The sequence below is a fragment of the Aptenodytes patagonicus genome, chromosome 1 (assembly GCF_965638725.1).
Source record: "Aptenodytes patagonicus chromosome 1, bAptPat1.pri.cur, whole genome shotgun sequence".
Classification (NCBI taxonomy): domain Eukaryota; kingdom Metazoa; phylum Chordata; class Aves; order Sphenisciformes; family Spheniscidae; genus Aptenodytes; species Aptenodytes patagonicus.
Window position 1 is genome coordinate 218154147 of NC_134949.1, and position 24700 is coordinate 218178846.

The following is a 24700-nucleotide window of genomic DNA, read 5'->3' on the forward strand; positions in this document are numbered from 1 at the left end:
TATTCATCTATTCTAGTTTATAAAGTGTTCATAATACTTTAAACAAAAAAGGATGAATAATGATAGGAGAATTCTTACTTGGGGGAACAAAAGCATTTTTTTCAAGTTAGTTATATCTTATATATTTTCCCTGAGATGAAAGTTGGAATACTGAACAATTAATTTTGAATGTACATGAATTGAAGAAACCACGTCATTATTATCTATTATAATTATCTGTTATTCCTTTATTTTTTTAATCAGTGGAGCTAGACTTGCAGAAAGAAAAAATATTTGAAGAAAATATGCATGAAGAAACCAAGCACTTCCTGATACAATAAGTATTTACAAAAAGTGGTTGTTCATAAAGAATGTTCATTTATATTTTCCTAGCAAGGGTTCTAGTAACAAAAAAGATTATTTTTGTATGTACTGCATGCTTTTTTCATCAGCTACAAATCTTGATACTTTTATTCACGGTGTCCCAGCTTTTCTATTTCTTCCATTTGCTTCTTTTGTTTTCAGCTTGCAATACTTTCACGTGCAAATGTAAACTTTGCTCTTCTTAATCAATATGTAGCAAACTCTGCCCTGTATTACTGCCTTTTGGAGCAGTAATATGCCTCTTTTCTGGGGATATTTCTTTTCAACAACCTTTTTCATTGACGGACCTGAGTGACTTCTTCTTATGCTTCTCTTAAATGAGAGAAATGAGGGAAGTGAGTTTGGTCACAGCCCTTAGTTTCAGTGAGGCTTAACATAATCCACAGTGGCACTGTCCTCAGGGGGAAGCCTTTGGCAAACATATTTGGGACCTGCAATACAGAAAGGTGACTGCAGCAAATTTTTCAGACACACCAGGTAAATAAGGAAAAAGAGAACAGTACTGTCATAAAACATGGCTGGGGGGATACTAAATGGTTGTGGAAATAGTTCACTTACTGCGTAGCTGAGAGGTGTGACTGCCATGCAAGAGTATTTATTTCTCAGTTGTGGAATTGGTCTCACACAAACTCAAGACCCACCTTTCATGACGCTGTTGGTTGGTTCAGTTTAAGTAGCCTCACCAGAAACTGTGTTTCATTAATTTGCAAGGGTTTGTCTAATGCTTGTGGCTCCAGAGGAATAAAGAACATTAACTCTAATATAAGTCCTTATTATATAATGAGGAGACCTTCAGCTTCTCCCAGAAGACTGTCTAGTAAGAAAGCCCAAAATAGTTTCAGATAACTAAGACTTGTCCTAACTTTCTACCGAGATACTTTGCAAAAGAATGGCATGGTCTGAAACAAAAGTTACAAGTGTATCTATCTATGCAAGTAAATCATAAACCTCTAGATATGCAATAACACTTAAACGCGTTATTAAACTTTAAATGCATTTAAAATGAAGGTTCTCAAGCCAGCAGCATTTTGTGTCAAGATTTGTCATAATGGCTGTCTCTAATAAAACTGGCTCTGCTTAGTCAGAATACTGAGGGGAGAACAAGGAGAAATACCAGCCATATTTTGTTCCCAGTCTAACTGACATAATTCCATGCACTTCAGTAATGTTGCTTCTCATTTATTCCTGTGCAAGACTTTGATTCAACAAAGCGCTTACATATGTGCTGAAAGCCCTCACCGAGCAAAGAAATCCCTTTACTTAACTGTAAGCAAAGTTAGACTGGACCTCAGTGCTTGTTTTTTTTCAAGTTAAACGTGTGCCTAAGACCTTTACTGGATGAGAGCCTAATTGAATAAAATAGGGGATTCAAGTCAATCCCCTATAATCTTCTCCATAATGTTCACAATCTTTCTTCTCTAAACTATCTTGCCTGATATTGTTTACCTTGTCTTAGCGCTAAAGGCAACATGATCCGCAGAAAGTTCCACATGTCGTTGGGCTTCATCAAACTGAACAGCGGGTGGGGATCCTCTAACATTGTGAGATTGCTTCTGTAGGTCGTACGAAGCAAGGAATATGAGTTAAATTTGCAGTGCAGTTAATTGCCAAGTAAGAATATTAAGTATTACTTCTACAAAAATAGTTGAATTCTGGAGTAGGGCCCCATAATTGTGACAATAATAGGCGCATTCTCAAGAAAGTTCAAAAGGATTTTAACTAAAAGAAAGAGAAAGAAACATTGTGTTCAATATTAAATTGAAAATAAAACGTGAGAAATAACTTAGCAATTCTGACCCAAAAAACTGCTACTAAAACCAGAAGAAGTGGTGAAGTCAGGACAGTGCCTGACTGTTGGAGTCCTGGGTGGCAGTCGCTGGCCATTGTAATGATTGCTGGAAGGTGTGTTTGGACTGGGAGACTTTTTCTGAAACCGGATCATTTAATAGTCTTCCACTTACTCTGGAAGATATTATACAGTCCTTTTCATAAAACAATAGAGCTCTAACATTTAACAAGTTCTTTTTTTTCCCACTACTCTTACTGGAAAGCTGTTCCAGCGCTTCGCTGCACCTCATCTAGTTTCCAGGCTAAATTTAATCATGAACAGGGTATAAATATTTATTCATGTGCTGGTGTTCCCCTTTATTTAAAGGGTGGTAGAGTGCTTTCCCTCATTAGTGTTTACGCTTTGGCTGCCAACTGTAGTTGCTTTGTCTGACTGAATCCCATACCACCATTTCTCTCCAAGCTAAGCAGATCTTGCTCTTTCACCATATTTGCATTACTCCTCAACTCCCCAGAAAGTGCAGCTGTATGGCACAGTCAACTTCTCTGCTTTAAGTTTGTACTATTGGCCTGGCAGGTTCCAGTTATTGCTTATGTGTTTTTGTATTGTTTTTTTTTTTTTTTTTTTCTGCTGCTGTTACAACCTTTCATCTGCATGTGGGCATTTGGAGATGTTCGCATCTCTGGCAATAGCATGTATTGCACTTCAGATTCCCTATCTGTATAGGCAGCAAGACGCATCTTGAAGGCAGCCTAAAGGCATCTTTCAGAAGGCAAACTTTTTAAGACAGAGTAGGGGAGAAATATCTGAATAGCTCTTTTCTGCATTCCCATGGGAATTTCTTTCTCAAATGTGGAGACAGCAGTGAAGTGACTTCCATAGAAGTAGTCTACACAAGTGATTTGAGCAAGCTTTACGAAGACAAATGGAACCCCAGATAAAATAAGAGTAATAAAGTTGGCCAAGGCACTTTTTAAAGAGGATTCTCAGGTGTGACAATGTGAATAGACAAAGAATGAACTCTTCCTCAGGTAGGGATTTCTAGTATCTGGGATATCTGACCAAAATTTAGTCACTTTTTCTCTTGCCGTATCAAAAGTGCTTTCCTGATTTTACTTTTTTTGATCATGGACAAAAGTCAGCTTTAGTCCTCAGAGCTCCTTTGTTAGCTTCGTGCCCTCCTTTGCCCTTGCCATTCCAATTTTTTTCCTGCCCCGCTAACTTTGTAGTAAGAGTGCAGACACTAGTTTGGCAGAGTTACTGCGAAAGAACGTACCAATCTCTTGGATCTTCCAAGGAAAAAAGTTTTTCCAGGAACTGAGGAATTATGAATGTTTACCCAATGTTGATATTTATGATGCTTGCATAAGCATGTTGTTGGATGTTGTACTGTAGACTTTAAGAATGTCTGCAAACTATGCTCTGTAAACTGTAAGAGCTGTAGTTTGTACTGTAATTGTTTAAAATTTTTCAGTTAACTGGGACCGGCATGGTCTCGATGAGCCCCCTGGGAAACGGATACTGCAGATTATTTGGCACTGACCTTTGTGTCCTGGCACTGAATCAGGAGGCCCTGGCACAATGTTAGCATGCACCATGTCACCTTGGGATGCATGCTACCGGATATGTAAAAGAACGTTTTATTTCTTCTCTTAAATTATTGCTGTGCACTCTTAACCAGCTCTCCCCTTCTACCTGAGAAGTGACTGCGCTAATATAAAGCATTTCTTGCCCAGCTTTTACTTATTTCATGGTTTGTTCCAAGACTCAGTTACTAATGATTCCACTGAAACTCTGGCCTCTCTTTGAAGGCTATAACTTTTTTATTAAGTGCATATCACAAGGGATTGTTATTCAGCGGTAGCGTGTGTGATTGTTCAGTAACTTTTTTTCCACACCAGCTCTGTTCAATAGCTTTTATTCATGGTCTGGAAGCATTAATAATCTTCAGTGCAGTGCTGTAGCTAAATTGGCAAATGCAGTAACTTGGCATGTAAGCAGAGGAGTAGCCTGTAATGTATTAAGATACTTGTACTCCTACCTATTAGTGAGCCTGGTTTTGGACTGTCGTATAGAAAGAAGGGGCTTCCTCTTCAGCAAGGAAGATGAAATGCCTACTAAAATCCCTCCAACCCTGGAAACCTTGTCTCGGAGGGAAGAATGAATAACTAAATGTACAGTCTATTCAGTTAACCAGGAAAAGGATAAAAAGGTGACTTGACAGTAAGTTACATGAAACTGAAGAGAAAAGGGATTTCTGAGGGTAGATTCATTTTCGTGTAACACCAAAATACATGATAATGCCTGTGCTCCCAAAATGGTTTTAGTCCTGTTTGGTCTAAAAATACGGCGCATCCATAAAAAAAGAAAGCAAAGAATAATGAATTAAGGGATCATTTAGCTTGGTAGGTTGTGTTTATTTCCCTCTTCAAAGGTTTTAAAATAAGGCTAGCGATTTTTTTTTAAAAAGAACTGCTCAAGGTCAAACAGAGTTGATTGGCCAAATACAGAAATAATTGGTTGAGAATCTCTGGAATGCCCGTTTGGGGGAATATAATAGTTCCTTTAACCTCTAAAATCAATGCAAGATACATTTTAACCCCTGTACTATTCTCAGACGTGGTCCCCACTCATAGCAAAATCAAGGAAAGGCCCATAAATTCAGTGGAAGGTGGATTGGACCTAAAACCTTTCAAAAGGTACGAGATGCTGCGTGTTAATGATCCATAGATATGTGGTTCAGTTCTGTAATAGGTGTTCAAGAAAATCTTACAAACAGTTGGAAAAATAAATGTAACTGACATTCCTCTCAAATTGTCACAGAATGCACTCCAGCTGTATTTATTATACACATTTTCCCCATGTGCTATGTGCTCGCATTCTTTCGTGATGAACGATGCTGTGTGTTGGAGTTGTCATGCTATCTTTCTTGTTTGAAACAGGAATGTGTAGGAGGTTATTTGAGGACAAAATACTGTAGGACCTCCTGTCATATTTTTGAACTTGGAGCATGGAGCTGAGCAGCAGCTGAATGGCTTGGTTTAGGAAAGAGTTTCAAGCAAAACACAGCCTGCTAATGCTACCGGTGCACTCATGCCTTGCTGCCCGTTTTGCTGTGTCTAAGAGAATCAAGGATCAGATCTCCATCTGTTGTTGTCTGACTTTTCATTTGAAGCCTTTGGGCATAAATTTTACTTTTCCGGTAAGGTAAAGTGTGGGCCATGCCTAATGCTCCTAGACACTATGGCAGCAGTAAATGATGCATTACCATGAATCACTGCAGCTTCACTGAAATTAATAAACTTGGCTGTCACCCAACTCTGGAAAAGCATTTCACCCTAGGGAGGCCTCCGAGTCCATCAGGGAGCATACAAGAAAGCAAGTTGATCTTGTGGTATGCAGCAAATGTAAAGATCCAGTTTCAGAAAAGGAAAGAAATGACACAACATGTAATGCCATAAAAGCCATATGCCATCGCACAGGATATTACTCACATGGCATGGATCTTAAGAGCGACATGCATTTTGATCGCTATTTTACCCTTATGTTGCGACAACACACTAGAGTTATAGGAAAAATTATAAAGGCAGGCAGCATGTAGCTTAAGTTTAATGAGAAAGTTTCTAAGAAATACAAGAAGTTCATTTGTGGGGAAACCTTTCTGTTTCTGTTTTCTTCTGTCATTGCAGTTTTCTCCTGAGCATTTTGAATTTTGAAATTTGCTCCACATTTTTTCTTCCAATGGAAACAAAAAATGAACTAGCATCCCAAATCTCCTTTTCCTAGATGACCCTCTCCCTTCCTTAGATGTGTGCTGTTACCACTTGGCCAGCATCCCTTTCTGATTTTCTTTGACCTCTCTCTCTTGCATTCCTGGCTGCACAGTGGCTCACTTGGAGATTGTTTCCTTCCTTGATCCCGGTGAAGGGCAGTGGTTAGGAAACTTTCCTGGGATGGGAATGCAATGGCTTCAGTTCTTTGAGAAAGGTCGAGCTCTCCCACTGTTGGGCAAGTGCTCTAATCACTCAGCTATTATGGAGAAACTGCACTTTTCCTGTTCTCTGTAACGAAATCGGTGCCAACGTTTCCTTCTCCTCCCATGAGCTCAGTGTTAAGGGTAAATACTCCGAGAAAGCACACTGGATCAACCCCCTTAGGGATGCAGGCAGAATTTAAGGGCCTGTCTACCTAAATCTAGATTGCAACAGAGCGGAAGACGAGGTGCCTGGATCGTTTCCCAGACTGGAAGGATACAGTGCTGTGCTCACAACACGTGCAGTCACTGCGGGAACTTGCAGAATGATCATGATATTCTGAGAGATGGAGACACCTAGTTTAGGCGATTTGGCTCTTGATCACTCTCAGGTACACATGCAAAATTCAGGCACCAGAAACCTTTTAAGCCACGTCTGTAACATTAACTACAACACTCAGCACTACAACTCAACCTGAATAAGCTCTGGGAGAGTAGATTTGACTGTAGTAGATGTTGATGGGAAGTAGACTTGGAAGGAAAGTGTGCAGTCAGGGTGACTTTGCTGATGCAGTAGAAGCAACCTTATCAGAGAAAGTATGTGCTCAGTGTCTAAGAAGGACTGCCTGCCTTGACAGTGGTCTGTCCAGCTGGTAGGACAAAGCACAAAGATTGTCATAACTGGAGAATGGATGTTCAGGAAGCAGAGAAGAGATGAACTGGTGCTCAAATGATGTTTGAGAGTCATGCTATAACTTTTCTAATTATGCAGGTTACAACTAGCATCTATGGCCATTTCTGAGTGCTCTTACCAAGCAGTTTAAAACACATGTTCGCATACATCTGGGCTAGTTTAAAACAGAGAAAGAAGACAAAAAACTTCCAGAGACCCCCTGGGAAGGCATGATTTAGCCACTTGCAAATGCAGCCTTTTCAATGGAGGAAGGACGCAGTTGTGTTAGTGTGTCACTGGTCTCTGCCAGCCTCTTCTTGGGATACTGATTCAAAACCCTTTGTCGTTTCCAGGGAGAAAGAAAAAGGGGATATTTCTACAAAAACACACTCCTTGCTCTGTACCTAGAGATGATGTGGGATCCAATGTCGACTGGAGCATGAGTCATGTACTCCACGTGCATTACGGCGCTTGGTAAGTGGGCAGTGAAATACAGTCGCTGGTGCATGAGTCATCAGCTTCATGTGAGCGGGCGGTCAAATCCTGCATAAGCTGATTTTTCAGAGACATTTCTAAGGGTATTTTGAAGTATAGCATATGGCATGGGCAAATTATTTTGGTTTTGTTTGTGCTTGCTGTGGCTTCAGCTTTGGCCGAGGCCCCACGTTATTAGGCATGACATATCCTACAAGTTTTATTTTCTGTCATTCCAGCTTTGACATGCTTGTCTGGAGAAGTTTCATCATCTGGTTCTCTGTAAGCAGCTTCCATTTCTCTTTACATTCCAACAGAAATGAGGAAGTGAAGGGAAATAGCAAACAAGATAAATGAAATACACTATTTCTTCTGCTGTTAGAGCTGCTTTGGCATCAAACTATGGTTCTGGTGAGTTTTAAACTCAGAATATGTATTTTCCCTTTCATTAGTTCTCCTTTTAGTGTCATTTGATGATATAAAATATCTGTAATCCTCTGTCCTGCTGTTCCAAAACTTCACCTGGCACCTCATAAAGCCGCAGAAATCCTGCCACTTTCTGAGACAGGGCTCCTGCTGCAGCCAAAATACCCCCAACTGAGTTTCACAGAAGCCATGCCCTACTCGTACTTTTTATGCTTAGGGCCACATATGGGTTAGACACTCCCTCCATCTTCATACGGAACTGGAGAAAGATGGTACTTGGCTTCCTCCCAATTTTCTCCGGACCCTTGGTATGAGGAGAAATGGTATGAGAAGCCCCTGGCTCATGAGGAACACAAAAAATGGCAACTTTCCGAGTTGTAAGAGAAAGACAGCCAGCTCAGGCTGGACTGGATGAGACTTCTCGACACTGCTTCTTGGACTTGGCATCTCCCAGAAAAACAGCCTTGTTCTGCTGCCAGCTGTCATTGCTGCTGCTATCTCAAGGAGCAGCCGTGTGCACCACAATGCATGGTTTAGAGTGGAAGCTCCCCTGGTGACTCATGAAGGTGTTGTATTTAAAAGCTGCTAGCAAAAAGGGATTTTTTAAAGCTTTTTCTTAATATAAAAATCAGTCTTTGGTGCAACTCCCCCTCCAAAAAAACAAACAACAAACCCAAACCAAACACGAAGACCATCGCATAATCAGACCGGTTGCAAGGCACAGCAATCAGAACTCGGGACACTGTGGACGTGGAGGTGCCCATAGCACCCTTTCTTGTGGCTGCGGTATGATTACACACCCGCTGCGCCTGCATACTCGGTTGCTTTGTGCCGGGCGCAGGAGCCAGCCTCTTCCAGTGTCCCCCGGGACACCTGATGGAGCAGGATCAAACTCGTAAGAGCACGGACTGGCCCTTCCCAGCTTTCGAGGACCTCATGTACAGCCCGAACAGTAGTTTCTTGGACAGCCTTTGTTTTCCCCCGAATTGCAGTACAGTTGCATGCACGGCTGCTCCCCCACTCCCTCCCGCTTTCCGTATCACATTTCAGCCGGGGCGGGGGGGTTGGGGCAAGGGGGAACCCCACGGGACGGGATTCTCCGTGGGGAAACGCGCTTTTCAAGGCGGGGGGATGCGAGGAGCCGGCCACACCGCTCCGCGGCAAAGGCCCCGGCGACCCAGAGCCCCTTCGGGGGCGGCCCCTGCCGAGCCCCCCGGCGCCCCCGTCCCCCCCGCCCGGCTCCGCTGCGGGTCCCGGGGGAGCCCGGCGGGCAGCGCCGCGCACGAAGGGCGGCCGGCGGCAGACAAAGGGGCAGCGCCCGGCGGCCGCAGCGCGCCGGGGCGCCGCGGCGGAGCCGGGGGCGGTTGGAGCGCGGCGCGGCGGGGCCGGAGCGCAACGCCCCGGCGGCCGGAAGACAGGGCGGGGGGTGAGGGGTGGGGAGAGGGGAGGACCGGCTCAGCCCAGCTGAAAAGGAGGGCTCGCCCGCCCGTCGCCCCCCACCCCCCCGGGTCCTGCCCCGCAGGCGTCCCGCACCATGGCTCTGTCCTGGAGGAGCTGGCTGGCCAACGAGGGGAGCAAACATCTCTTTCTGGTAGGGGGCTGCCCCCGAGGAGGGGGGTCCCCTCGGCGGGGCTGACCTGCGGGGAAGGCTCGGGAGGTGGGCGCGGGGGTGCTGGTGCGCGGCCGGGGCCGGCCCGGGTGGCGGCTGGCTCGGCGGGGCACCGAGGAGCCCCGGGGGTCGGGGCGGTTTGCACGCTGGCCCCTGGCACGGTGCAGGAGGTCCCAGCCGTGCTCGGCGTGAGGTGCTCGGGGGCAGGACGCCGTTAGGGATGTAGGTGCACGGGTGGCTGGGATGTGCTCCGTGCCGGTGCGCGGCTGGCAGAGGTACACGCGTGTGCCATGGCCCCGGGACAATGCGGGCGTCCGTGTCCTGCTGGGACTCGGCACACGTTGTACGTGTGTTTGCTCTTTGTTAGATCCTCTTTGGGAAAGTCTGGGGGAGAAGATGCATCTTCTTGGAGGTCAAGTTCTTCCTGCCTTTGTCTTTGTCTCTTTGTTGCTAGTTCTTATTCTGAGCCTTTAACTGCAATATCTTAACTAAAGATTTGGAGTAGCGCTTTGTATGCGGGGGGTTTCACCAGCTCTCAGTAGTCTTAAGTCACAAAGGTAAAGTTTTGTGAAGTTCAATTGAAGTGAAAATTTCTCACCTGGGGGCTATTCCTTTTAATATTTTAAAATGTTTTCTGCTAAATGCTTGAAGTTTGTTTTCCCATTCCATTTACATATGGTTATGAAACTACAGGCATATGAGTTTTATGAATGAAATTAACACTGGAAAGTTTGCACATGTAACTTTCACTTACAATCTCTTGTTTCTGTTTCATTTTAGTTTTTCTGGCTCTTCCTCAATGTGTGGCTCTTCTGGAAAACCTTCCTGCTCTATTATCAAGGGCTGCAGTATTATTATTTGCATCAGATGTTAGGGGTGAGTGACCCGGACATTACTTTTTGCCCTGGAAATTGGGATGCTGGGAGATGGGAAAGGGACAGAATGCATTTGCTAATCAAGGATGACACAAACTGCCTGTTAATGCTGCAAAGTGGGGAAAGATCAAGTAGGAATTTACTGGGGTACTGTTGACAGTTGTTTAAGAGTAGAAAGTGAACAGTGTTGAGAAGAGCCAGACAAGTGTGGGACAGCTATCCTCCCCCCTCCTCTCCTCCCCAGCTGCAGACAGGCTCACAGAAACACAAACATGCTCAACAGAGGTCTGCAGCTCAACTTTTTGCCATCAAAATGTTAGCCAAGCTTATGGGCTCGTGCTCTCAAATTCTTTCTAATCCAGTTACTGTGATACATATTTGCTGAAGGAATTCTTTTGATAAGTCTTAGTTCTTTTTGGTCTTTGTCATCCTCATAGATCCTCCGTTCTGTGTAAATCATTGTAATCTAAATGATTTTAGTTTTGTTTTCTAATAACAAATTCTTGGAATCTGAATGGTTTAATGAAGATTTGACTATTTTGATTTAGCAAAGGTAACATCCACCACCACCAGAAGAACCCAAAAAAGATAATTTGGGGAAGTGAGATACTGGTCTGTCCGGTGAAGTTATCCACAGCTACGCCATTGCAGTTGTTTGAAACGACTTCTGTCCAAAGGGATAGGTTAAGGGTTAACAACTTTCTGGAAAATGCTCTAGGGTTGCTCAGAATTTGAGAATCCGGGAAAAAGTGGATGCTTTGTAACACTATGTCATACTCAGGAATGGATTTCAATGGAAAGTTGACATGGGGTTAAAGCACAGATGATGCACATCCTAACCTGCTGTACAGCCTCTGGATTTTATCTTTGGTAGATCCAGGATATATTTTGTCATGTGGTTGATATCATTGCCATAGCTAGCCAGTTTCATAAGCTTTTGTGAACTTGCTTGAAAGTAAGTTGACCTGTGTCGTGGTTTAACCTCAGCCAGCAACTGAGCACCACACAGCCGCTCGCTCACTCTCCCCCCACCCCCGTGGGATGGGGGAGAGAATCGGAAGAGTAGAAGTGAGAAAACTCATGGGTTGAGATAAAAACAGTTTAATAATTGAAATAAAATAATAATAATAATAATAATAATAATGAAAAGAATATGCAAAGCAAGTGATGCACAGTACAATTGCTCACCACCCACCGACCGATGCCCAGCCAGTCCCCGAGCAGCGGCCCCCCCCGGCCAGCTTTCCCCAGTTTATGTACTGAGCATGACGTCCCATGGTATGGAATATCCCTTTGGCCAGTTGGGGTCAGCTGTCCTGGCTGTGCCCCCTCCCAGCTTCTTGTGCACCTCCAGCCTTCTCAGTCGGTAGAGCACAGGACTCTTAATCCCAGGGTCATGGGTTCGAGCCCCACGAATAACCTGATATACTTTTCTACTTTTTTTCTTCTTATGGCTGACTCAGATGTGTTCAGGAAATGAATCTTAGCAAAGGTAGTGCAAAAAGAAGGGAATGAAAATACTTAAATCCTTCATGATGATGACTTTCTTGACAGAAAAAGCATGAAAACATCGTTTAATTTTACCATAATCTCTAATGGCTTTGCAGCCCAGTGCATCCATTTGAAAACTGTTTGTTCCTGGCAGAGCAAGTGGGTTGTTTATAAAGCAAATGTTCTTGGGTCAACATGTTGGGCCAGATTGTCAGCTGGTATCAGTCAGCAAAGTTTCTCTCAATTCAGAAGACTCGTCTGCCTTCTACCAGCTCATCATCTGGTCTTTTTTTGGTTTTCTTATACTTCAGAATGAAAGGCATGTACAAAGTAATATAACGTGTGTTCAGAACCTGTGAGGTGATTCAAGCAACAGCTTCCTTGTCTTGGTCAGGAGATGAGGACCAGGAGGCCATGCGTTTGAGCTTGTCTAACTGTGTCTGCAACTGTGGGAAAAAATACCAAAGAATTTTAGCGACTTTCTAAAACGAGGAGGAAAGTGAAGAGCTAAGTCTAAAAGATACTTTTGGTCAAAGTTCTGAAACTAATATAAACATTTTGAAAATGTTAAAGACTGTAAAACACTCTCGCAATTCACTTTTTAGAGTTTGTCTAAATAGCATCCTTAGACCCCAAAGTTAGCTTTCTCTCTTCTCTTTAATATATTTGTGTATGCGTATAAATCATACAGATTACTTTGCAAGGGTTGGGAAAACTGAACCCACTTTTAGTCTCTCCGGGAAACAAAGTAAGCATATCCGTACTGCTGCTGTTATCTTCCATGGAGATTTTTGCTCCTCTTCTTTTTCTATGTTGGTTTGTGTAGCCACTGGCCCATGGCCCATCTGCATAACCAATCTCCTCTCTGTTCCTTACACGGGTGAGTGACTTGCAGTGCCTCTGTGTGGCGTTTCTTGATGCTCAAAAATTTTGAGATTTAGATGAAAATTCTTCATTTATAATTCAACAGTTGGTTTTTGTTTTGTCTTAACAGAATGAACTTTTTTACAGATACTTTCATGAAAATTGATTCCTTTTCCCAGCCAGTTAACAAAAAATGGCAAAAAGGAATGGCATTTTTTGAATAAAAAAAATACTTCTCTTGTTTTTCAGTGAGGTCTGCTAAGGAGGTTTTTCTCTCTTTGTATGCTACGATAGCCTAAAAGCTCCTTAAGAACTTCTGCGCTTGCAGTGCTGAAAGATTTACCACAGGTAATTTTATCATTTACCAAGTAACAGGATGGAGAACAAGAAGAGTTGCTGTGGGAAGTCATATTGTGATATGAAATGAGGTCTTGGACTGAATATCCTGAATATATTCAACTCTGCCATGTTTTCATGCCATGTCTCTTCTTTCTGATGTGAAGGAGAAAGAATGAGGTTAGTCTTTCATTCAGTGGTCACTGATGTGGTTCACTTTCCTTCAGCCTTCTACAGAAGAAGGAGGCTCAGTTTTATTCTTTTCCGATTGCATCCTCTGTCATATTGAACAAGATACTTACCACAGGATTTTAAAATTATTTAGGTACCTAACTCTTACTCAATCTTTCAATGACAATCTTTCTGATCCTTAACTCTATAGCTGTAAAAAGGCACTAAGAGCACAGTGGTGTCCTGGAAGTGCAAAGAGAGTAAGTCAGTCAAAGGCACTGATGTGCTAGGAGGAGGTTAATCAGCCTATTCTACGCTACAAAATTTAGTGGGTAGATTTATGTTGTGTCAAATATCACCGCTTTGCTCAGTTTGAGTCCTGTTGATGAGACCACGAACTCGCCACTGTGGAATCTCCATCCTTGGAGGTTTTCAAAAACTAATTGGGCAAAACTGTGAGCAAACTTAGTCTGAGTTTGGTGCTGAACCTGCTTAGAGCAGGAGGTTGGAATAGAGACATCCTGAGGTCCCTTCCAACCAGAACAATTCTGTGATAATATGATTCTTGTGGTGTAAGTTTAACTAGAACCTAGTGGATGTAAACCCCTTCCCAGTACTTTTGCCATGATGAACCATCCCTTTGGATACTTAATTGCTTGTAACACTGCAGATCATAGTCTTACTGCATGAATGCATTCATTGCTGCTGGTTCAGGAACATGATTCAGATAAAGAATCTAAATTTTTCATAATTTAATAAAAGTTAACTTCTGGCCTTACATTGGTTAAAGAAGAGAAGCCTGGGAAACACCCAACAGGCATGGATTTCTTATAAAAGAGTGTGGCAAAGAGAAAAGGAATGTTCTCATCTTCATGTTCATGATAGATACTAGAAGATGTAGTAGGCATGAGTTACAGAAAGGAAGATTCATAAATTACTTGACATGACTCCAAAATCTTAATTGTTGGAGGTTTTGTGTCTGCTCAGTCAGAGAAATTGTCCAGATGATTAATTTCTTTGCAGACTTCAAGATTTCTCCCTTCAGATTAGCTTGGCTGTATTTTTTTCCAACAAATTTGCTTGCATTTGACCAACGAATTCAGTCCTAAATTCAGTCCTGGCCTTATTATAGAACTCAAAACTTACTTTTAACAGCATTAAATGAAATACCTGTTTCATGTTGCTTGAGTTCCCCATGAACAGAAAGAGCATTTGGCTCATTTTGTTGTGGCATAAAAGATCTCTCTTTCCCTATTCCCTCTCTAGTCCCTGCTCAAATAACTAATGTAGTCAAATGGATGTTGATGCAAGAGTACTTGTTGATGCTCAGGGTACTCGGCCCCCCGAGCTGGAAGACGGGGACGGCGAGCAGGATGAACCCCCCATAATCCAAGAGGAAGCAGTTAACAACCTGCTACGCCACCTGGACACTCACAAGTCTATGGGGCCGGATGGGATCCACCCGAGAGTGCTGAGGGAGCTGGTGGAGGAGCTCGCCAAGCCACTCTCCATCATTTATCAGCAGTCCTGGTTAACGGGGGAGGTCCCGGATGACTGGAGGCTTGCCAATGTGACGCCCATCTACAAGAAGGGCCAGAAGGAGGATGCGGGGAACTACAGGCCTGTCAGCCTGACCTCGGTGCTGGGGAAGATTATGGAGCGGTTCATCTTGAGGGCGCTCACAAGGCATGAGCGGGACAACCAGGGGATCCGGCCTAGCCAGCACGGGTTCATGAGAGGCAGGTCCTGCTTGACCAACCTGATCTCCTTCTATGACCAGGTGACCCGCCTAGTGGATGAGGGAAAGGCTGTGGATGTGGTCTACCTGGACTTCAGCAAGGCCTTTGACACTGTCTCCCACAGCATTCTCCTCGAGAAGCTGGCGGCTCACGGCTTAGACAGGTGTACTCTGCGCTGGGTCAAAAACTGGCTGGACGGCCGGGCCCAGAGAGTTGTGGTGAATGGAGTTACATCCAGTTGGCGGCCGGTCACGAGCGGTGTTCCCCAGGGCTCAGTACTGGGGCCGGTCTTGTTTAACATCTTTATTGATGATCTGGATGAGGGGATTGAGTGCACCCTCAGTAAGTTTGCAGATGACACCAAGCTGGGCGGGAGTGTTGATCTGCTTGAGGGTAGGAAGGCTCTGCAGAGGGACCTGGACAGGCTGGATCGATGGGCCCAGGCCAACTGTATGAGGTTCAACAAGGCCAAGTGCCGGGTCCTGCACTTGGGGCACAACAACCCCATGCAACGCTACAGGCTTGGGGAAGAGTGGCTGGAAAGCTGCCTGTCGGAAAAGGACCTGGGGGTGTTGGTTGACAGCCGGCTGAACATGAGCCGGCAGTGTGCCCAGGCGGCCAAGAAGGCCAATGGCATCCTGGCCTGTATGAGAAATAGTGTGGCCAGCAGGAGTAGGGAAGTGATCGTGCCCCTGTACTTGGCCCTGGTGAGGCCGCACCTCGAATCCTGTGTTCAGTTTTGGGCCCCTCACTACAAGAAGGACGTTGAGGTGCTGGAGCGTGTCCAGAGAAGGGCAACGAGGCTGGTGAGGGGTCTGGAGAAGAAGTCTTCTGAGGAGCGGCTGAGGGAACTGGGACTGTTTAGCCTGGAGAAAAGGAGGCTGAGGGGAGACCTCATCGCTCTCTACAACTCCCTGAAAGGAGGTTGTAGTGAGGTGGGTGTCGGTCTCTTCTCCCAAGTAACAAGCGATAGGACGAGAGGAAATGGCCTCAAGTTGCGGCAGGGGAGGTTTAGATTGGATGTAAGGAAAAATGTCTTTACTGAAAGAGTGGTGAAACATTGGACCAGGCTGCCCAGGGAAGTGGTGGAGTCCCCATCCCTGGAGGTTTTTAAAAGACGTGTAGATGAGGCGCTTAGGGACATGGTTTAGTGGGCATGGTGGTGTTGGGTTGACGGTTGGACTCGATGATCTTAGAGGTCTTTTCCAACCTCAATGATTCTATGATTCTATGATTCTATAAGCTTCTGGGTTTCAGACCAAAGTGGAGAAAATGTATTCTCAGAAGGATCTCTTTGGGAAAAGATTGAATAACTGAAAATGGGACTGAAAAGGAAAAGTGCTGCCTCACTTTTTTATCTGTACAGTTGCTGCCCTCTTACTGGGCAGTACTGCGCATCACATTTATGTCATCTTTATTCACTGCTTGGAATATGTTCCACTAACTTGCTTGTCTCTCCTTGCTAGTTTATCGTAATGATAAAAATTCTACTAATTGAGGCTAAATTCTGCTTTCACTGATCCTTATGCAACCACACTGCGGCCTGCTTCCCCCACACATCTAAGCATTGGAGGGAGTTGTGTATCTTGACCCTTTATTTTCCTTAATGCAGCGTGTTTTTGCTATTTAATTGTCTTGTAATCGGGCTAACATCTTTAGAATGTTACATGTAGCAAAAATGTCTAATAATAGATTTATGTTGCCATGGAAGCTATATACATATATATGCAGGATTCCCTAATGAAGACTGAGGGTGTTAATCCACAAGACCTTATCTTGATAGTCCCCTTGAATTTGCAAGTAAATCTCTTCTTGCATTCTCTTTGCCTCATTCTAGATTTTTTGTTTGCCAAAACATTTTTTCCTTCAACCCTTTGTCCTTCCTGGACAGCCCAGAGTTCAGCATCATTGCTGAGATTATTAGATTATTCTCAGTTATGAGCCAATGAAGAACTTGGGTTTTTGCATCATATAGTTCTTCTGTTTGCTTTCTTCGTTTCTTTTTCTTTTTTTTTTAGCCCAAATGGCAGTAATCCTGTGAAGGACATCTATATTATTAACTTTTATGGGAGAACTTCCACCTTTGCAGAACTTCTTGTGAAACTGTCAATAGTGGAGGTTCAATTAGTAGAGGTACATCTCAAATGATTAACTGAAATTTTTACTACTGTATCATGCAGACTTCTGTTAAAAATAGTCCTGTTGTCGTCATTGCTCCTCGTTCTGAGATGATCATGGCATAATACTCTGTGTAGAACAGAACTGAATTATGGCCAAAATGTTTCTTTGGTTGATTATTCATTATATTGTTATTGCAGGGTTCCCATGGTAGTCCAACAATGGCAGGTCTTAAAATAAAAATAGCTGCATTACACTCCAGAAGACCGGTTTTACAGACCATATTACCTACTGTGTTGTGTGATAAGGGGAAATAATTCAACATAAAGGAAGCCCTTAGTAGCAGTCGTTGTATCACTTCTGTGTGACTGTGGCTCAGATATGACAATAAGCAACTTCCTGCTCTGTCCATGAGTTGCACTATGTTGTGAATCTCTTGGGGGGATTTGGGTACCCTTAATCCCTTGATTCATGGCCGAGTGTGTGGAGTTTAGATCATGCTGCATCTTGCAGGATCAACCATTCAAGCTCTTGTTGCTAATTAATATATAAAATACTGTCACGCTTTGTGATGTTGCTACAGAAGAAGCATGATCTGGAACACTCAAATCTGGAAGATAACTTGAGGTCCCTTCCAGTCTGTGCATGTATCATTCTGCCTGGCACAAAAAGAAACCTGTAACTCAGCAACACCAACAAAAGTATTTTTTAAAATTGTATTGAATATTAGATTTCTGTGCACAGCAGTTGCAGGTAACGTTCATCTCTGTATTTATAACTGACGAACTATGGGGAATTCTGTGGTACACAGTAAGTTACTTTAGCCCTCAACCTAATACTGAAATCGTTTGCCTAGCTACAGAGAAGCTCATTTCCCCTACTTTGCTGGCAGCAACACACAGAACATCCAACGAGAACCGATTTCTTTGCTTCTCTGTCCTACTTTGCGTGTTGTAGTTGAGTGTAGCCAGGAGTCCATCCCAATTTCTGTGGGACTGTACATCAGACAGGGACAGCTGGAGAACTTACATTCCCATTATATCTCTGGAGCCCTTTTCTGCTGCTTTGGAGAAGGAAAATATGGTAATTGCTTTATACTTGTCTGGAGAAAAAAATCTAGCCTAGTTTTTAGGATTTGAGTTTGTAATGGGTCTAGTTCCCTACTATCCCTGCCACAAATTTCCTCTGTGAATTCGATTAATCCTTTAGTTTTTCTATGCCTCTTTGTGCCCCCCGTGAAATGGAATAACAGCATGTGTGGTACTGGGTAGGCAGAGTACAGAAGGAGGTTATCAAATGCTTGGATTTGATACCAGCAAAGGTGGATAAAAGAGAGTGTCCAGCAGAGATTTTTGAGAGTGTTTTTTTCTCTCTTTTTGATCCTACAGAAATTTCACACGCTACTAACATGAAATAACACTTTTTTTTTTTTCTTATGACAACGGTAACCTTAGGTAAGGAAAGAGGATTATATTTCTCTCATTTCTTAGCTACTTAATAAGGATATATATTCCCTTCTAGAACCAGTGAGTTGCCTTGGAGCAAAAATCATCTTTTATTCTACTATTGTTTAAAAATCCAACAATGCACTATGATAATTTGTTACTGTGCCACCCAGGCAATGCAAAGGAAGTCAAGAAAGACCACTTGGAAACCATTTGGAAAAAATTAGTTTCATGGGGATATTTTTAGCCTTTGGATATATGTTAAGAGCAAACTTAGTACTCTGTTATTCTTCTGGGTCTTGCATGAATTGTGATTCTAAGCATTGCTAAATGTATTACTTTACCATTGTTTTCAGATTGGTCATGGGCTTGTTGCAGAAAACATTGCCCAACTTTATTTCTTCAGAATAAAACCTTAAATGAACCATTGGTGAAAATATTTGAATCACACTTTCCTAGAAGTGCACTGCATATTTGAAGAAGTCATAGAATCATAGAATCATAGAATCATTGAGGTTGGAAAAGACCTCTAAGATCATCGAGTCCAACCGTCAACCCAACACCACCATGCCCACTAAACCATGCCCCTAAGCGCCTCATCTACACGTCTTTTAAATACCTCCAGGGATGGGGACTCAACCACTTCCCTGGGCAGCCTGGTCCAATGTTTCACCACTCTTTCAGTAAAGAAATTTTTCCTTACATCCAATCTAAACCTCCCCTGCCGCAACTTGAGGCCATTTCCTCTCGTCCTATCGCTTGTTACTTGGGAGAAGAGACCGACACCCACCTCGCTACAACCTCCTTTCAGGTAGTTGTAGAGAGCGATGAGGTCTCCCCTCAGCCTCCTTTTCTCCAGGCTGAACAACCCCAGTTCCCTCAGCCGCTCCTCAGAAGAATTCTTCTCCAGACCCCTCACCAGCCTCGTTGCCCTTCTCTGGACACGCTCCAGCACCTCAACGTCCTTCTTGGAGTGAGGGGCCCAAAACTGAACACAGGATTCGAGGTGCGGCCTCACCAGGGCCGAGTACAGGGGCACGATCACTTCCCTACTCCTGCTGGCCACACTATTTCTGATCCAGGCCAGGATGCCATTGGCCTTCTTGGCCGCCTGGGCACACTGCCGGCTCATGTTCAGCCGGCTGTCGACCAACACCCCCAGGTCCTTCTCTGCTGGACAGCTTTCCAGCCCCTCTTCCCCAAGCCTGTAGCGCTGCATGGGGTTGTTGTGGCTGAAGTGCAGGACCCGACACTTGGCCTTGTTGAACCTCATACAGTTGGCCTCGGCCCATCGATCCAGCCTGTCCAGGACCCTCTGCAGAGCCTTCCTACCCTCGAGCACATCAACACTCCCGCCCAGCTTGGTGTCGTCTGCAAACTTACTGAGGGTGCACTCAATCCCCTCATCCAGATCATCAATAAAGATATTAAACAAGACCGGCCCCAGTACTGAGCCCTGGGGAACACCGCTCGTGACCGGCTGCCAACTGGATTGAACTCCATTCACCACAACTCTCTGGGCCCGGCCGTCCAGCCAGTTTTTGACCCAGCGCAGAGTCCACCTGTCTAAGCCGTGAGCCGCCAGCTTCTCGAGGAGAATGCTGTGGGAGACAGTGTCAAAGGCCTTGCTGAAGTCCAGGTAGACCACATCCACAGCCTTTCCCTCATCCACTAGGCGGGTCACCTGGTCATAGAAGGAGATCAGGTTGGTCAAGCAGGACCTGCCTCTCATGAATCCGTGCTGGCTAGGCCGGATCCCCTGGTTGTCCCACTCATGCCTTGTGAGCGCCCTCAAGATGAGCCGCTCCATAATCTTCCCCGGCACCGAGGTCAGGCTGACAGGCCTGTAGTTCCCCGGATCCTCCTTCCGGCCCTTCTTGTGGATGGGCGTCACATTGGCAAGCCTCCAGTCGTCCGGGACCTCCCCCGTTAACCAGGACTGCTGATAAATGATGGAGAGCGGCTTGGCGAGCTCCTCTGCCAGCTCCCTCAGCACTCTCGGGTGGATCCCATCCGGCCCCATAGACTTGTGAGTGTCCAGGTGGCGTAGCAGGTCATTGACTGCTTCCTCCTGGATTACGGGGGGTTCATCCTGCTCGCCGTCCCCGTCTTCCAGCTCGGGGGGCCGAGTACCCTGAGGATAACTGGTCTGCCTGTTAAAGACTGAGGCAAAGAAGGCATTGAGTACCTCAGCCTTTTCCTCATCCTCAGTGACAATGTTCCCCCCCGCATCCAATAAAGGATGGAGATTCTCCTTGGCTCTCTTCTTGTCATTAATATATTTGTAAAAACTTTTTTTGTTGTCTCTAACGACAGCGGCCAGATTGCGTTCTAGCTGGGCTTTTGCCTTTCTCCGTTCTTCTCTGCACGACCTAACAAGATCCCTGTAGTAATTGCATTAGGAATGAATATTTGCCATTTGTTAAACAGTGGCATGGAAAAACACAAAGGAAGGTTAGTTTGAGCAACCTGGTCTAGTGGAAGGTGTCCCTGCCCACGGCAGGGGGGTTGGAACTAGATGATCTTTAAGGTCCCTTCCAACCCAAACCGTTCTATGATTCTATGATTCTAGTAGGGTAGCTTTTTCTACTCATCATAGCTGATGCATATTTTTTGTACCAGTTAAATTGCTTGGCATTTTACTTCCTTCTTACAATAAATTATTTAATTTATTTAATACTATACGGTGTAGAATTAACTCTATTCTAGACTATTCCTAACTAGACTGTTTTGTTGAAGTTTTGTAAGAAGAATAGTTGTGCCTGATAAAGGAAGTCTTGGATAACTGATACCATGCCTGGTTTATGTTTAAACTCAAAGACAATATAAATTCTGGAGAAACTAATGATGTATCATATAGGTCGTATAATAGAAATGATTACAATTTTCGAATTGCTTTACTTATTAATTGTATTGCAGCTTTTTTAGCTTTTGGGTGTTAGTTAAGAGCTACAGAAATGATTCAGTTTACTTCTGAGTTTTGCATAACGTTAGTTCTACATAATTCTTGGGTTTTTCAAATCATGCTCATTTAATCACTGAAATACTGTAGCACATCAGCAAGCTCTAATAAAAATGCTTATATGTGTTTAATGACCATGTTTTTGAAGTTATTGCTTTTATGAGGCGTATAGCTCATTTTTAGCTTCCCTTTAGAGGAATAATAATTAATGAAGATAGAGACAGTCTTGTATATGCAAACGGCACATTATAGAGACATTTTATTTGCCATTAAGTCCAATCATTTCAAGGATATTGCCATTTTATCTGATAGTCAAAAAATATTTATGAAGTTCTAAAGTCACTTTAAGCTACTGTGGGCAAAGATAGAGAAATATTTATTGTGGTTGTTCACATTTTTTTAATCATACTTTGAAGTGGAAGGTGACATCAACATTCAGTAAAATCTCAGCTCAGTTGCTGAGTTTGTGGCCATTGTAGCTGGTGCTTGGTTGTAGTCATTGCACTTGGGCTCTGGACCAGTTGGGAGAGTCCAGAGCGGGGAGGGAGAGGACGATCTAAAGCCTGAAGAACATGACTTGTGAGGGAAAAGTAGCAAGAATAATCTCTCATTGTGGATGTGAACAGAGTGTGAAGTAACGGATGAAATCAAAGCAAGGGAAGAAAAAAAAGGACTAACTGTATTGGAAGAAATAGTGGAGGAGGTCTGGAGAGTGGGAAAGAACTAAGTGATGTGGTTCATTCTAGTCTTATTTTCTACAATTCAGTAGGTTAGAGATGTCTCTGTTGTAAGTGTCCCTCTCTGTAACTTTTGTGAGATCTGCTCCCGGGACGTTGCCAGGGATCCCACATTTACAGAGAATGGTAGAGAACAAGGTAGAGCACATTTTGTGGAGTAATTGCTCCTACTTCTCATGGGCAACTTTTGAGAGGAGGTGCCCTTATGACTGCTTTGTTCTGTGGAAGCTGGTAATGTCTGGTGAGGAGGTCCCTAGCACTCAGGTCTAAGTAAGTAATGTGAAGTAGCCAGAACAGAAATGGGATTTAGGTGGAGAGCTTGATGCTTCAGGTAGATTGAACATCTTTACCTTCTGTTTGTCTACTGGTTTTGTGCCCAGATGTACTGCAGCAAAGGTGGGGTACATGGGTATTACTAACTGAGAGCAGGCAGTTTTGATGTTTTATGGTACTGAGAAGCTCCTGTCATGCCGTCGTGCTTGTGATCTTGCTAGATGTGCTGAAGTCCAGTTATTTTGTTTACTTTATTTTTACTAGTTTATATATTCATCCAATTCTGTGACATGTAGATCAGTCTGTAAAAAACAACTAATAGCAATTACAAATTTTGAAATGACAAGGCTTTTCTAATATTTTTTGTAAAAAAAAAATTTCCAAATAAATAAAACCTTTGTTTCTCTCCAATTTTGTTTCTTCTTCTTGATAAGAAATATATGAATATAATAAATGTTTCACTGATGAAATTTTTTTTGACTGAGAAATAACAAATGTTCTTTTTTTGACATGCAGTTTCTTTTTGAAAAAGTAATAAATCTTTAGTAATTTTTATTAGATAATTGGTACCTGTTCAAATCATTCACATACATCTGCAGTATTTGAGTTATAATATTAGAATAGATTTTTATTAATTTCTTCAGGAGTTGAAAAACTTGGGGTTTAGAGAACATTGTAAGAAATACCCTTCCAGAAATCTGTTGACAGTCTAAAAGCATCTTTTATATAAGCTAGTAAAATGGTAATTCAACCTAATAACTAGGAGAACAATGGCATTTTGCTAACCTTTTTAAAAATCATAAATGAATGAGAGACTATAATAAGATTAAAAAATACAGGGTTATGGCATTAATGTGTGCTTTGTTCATTTATTTGACAAGTGTTTTTGTTCTAATTATGTAAGTTCCAAATATACCAGTGAAAGCATTAGTGAAATTAGATTTCATTACAGTTCCCAGCTACGGAGTAGTTAAAATGAAGAAAACCTACTTTCTTTAGGTCCAAATATGGCACTGCATAGTGTGAATGGATGAGGAGTTCTGTGACAATTCCGTAACAGTCCTTGAAACAATATTATCATTTCAGTTTAATTGAATCAATGGGGTTTTTTACATCTTTTTCTGGCTTGTTTACCAGAAAATCATTACACTTTGCTTAAGTGGCTGTCTAGCGTCCTCATAGTATTTATCCCTCTTTCTTATTTAATTATGTCTGTTGAAGCTTTCAGGTAGTTTCTTGGTGGATGCTTATTGTTGTCTCAGACATGTTTTGTTCCATGTGACTTTGAGCACTGATGAGGATATTGGTTCTTTCAGTAGCAAGTTGTCATTTGCTGACATTATTGCTGACAAAATTAATTTTGAGTAATTTTTTGATGCAAAGGTGAGAGCTGTTTCCCTTGGAAAACAGGATAGCATGCTGTGTGTACTGTGTTTTTTTCAGTACATGTAAAACATCATGAAACTCCACTATTCTGATGAGTCAAGAGAGCATGGGAACTGTTCAGTTTCACAGCAAAGAAAAGGAGGTTGAATACTGACACCTGAACCATTAAAGTGTCTTTTCTCCCTGTAATCTAACTCTTGCTATATTTGTTCAGCTAGGATTGTGTGTTAGCAGAGCTTCAGCATCTGTCCTCAATGTCAACTGCTGCCTGGTCCTTCTACCAATGTGCCGTGTTCTCTTGGCCTTCCTGCGAGGATCTCAGAAGGTAGGTACTGTCCTCAGAATGCAGCAGTTGAGAAGAAGAGGGCCCTGGTCTCTGTTTAGTGTAAAAATAATAGGAAAAAATCTGTTATATTCCTGTTTATTATACAGTATGTGCCTGCATGGTGCAAGTATCAGACATTCAGCCTAGCTTCACGACTCCTTTGAAGACAATGCCTTGGCTGGCATTGTCTGGTTTGTCTGGTTTGATTGGACTTGTAAGGAAGGTTTCTTCAACGCATTTTTGAAGGACAGGGAATTGCTGTGGAACTGTAACCAGACAAAGTCTCCTCCTTCTTTTCCAACTCTAATATAAAAGATGTCTGTGTCCTCTCTACTGCTTCTTGGTAGAATTCAACAGAGCAAAAAGAACTTTGTCTCTGCATGACCACAAGTGTCCTACTGGAGATGATAGAACTTTAAATAAAGATACCCAACCTGATATATTCGTTATCATGGGAGAAAAAAAAAAAGTTCTGGCAAAGCTAAGAGGGTTTGTTTTCTGTACCAGTATTCAGTAAACAGTATTTTAGCTTGTTTGTGATTCACCAGTTGCTTTTACAGAAATAAAGGTAATGCTTTTGAGGAATGTCTGTGTTTTCTAGATGGTTGCAAATTGAACCTATGAGTTCTGTTCATCTTGTGACAGTACCTATAAGATTTGATGCCTACAGA

General features: G+C 43.1%; 1 protein-coding gene across 2 annotated transcripts in view; it reads left to right on the forward strand.

Annotated features, from left to right (window-relative positions):
• The first annotated feature begins 9226 nt into the window (after window positions 1-9226).
• NOX4 (NADPH oxidase 4) overlaps window positions 9227-24700 on the forward strand; it is a 119427-nt gene continuing 103953 nt past the window's right edge. For both annotated transcript variants that reach the window (XM_076328335.1, XM_076328336.1), the window contains exons 1-3: window positions 9227-9289; window positions 10088-10183; window positions 23919-24029. In XM_076328335.1, coding sequence (XP_076184450.1) covers window positions 9233-9289; window positions 10088-10183; window positions 23919-24029 — 264 coding nt within the window. In that variant the 5' untranslated portion in view covers window positions 9227-9232. The remainder of the gene's footprint in view (window positions 9290-10087; window positions 10184-23918; window positions 24030-24700) is intronic.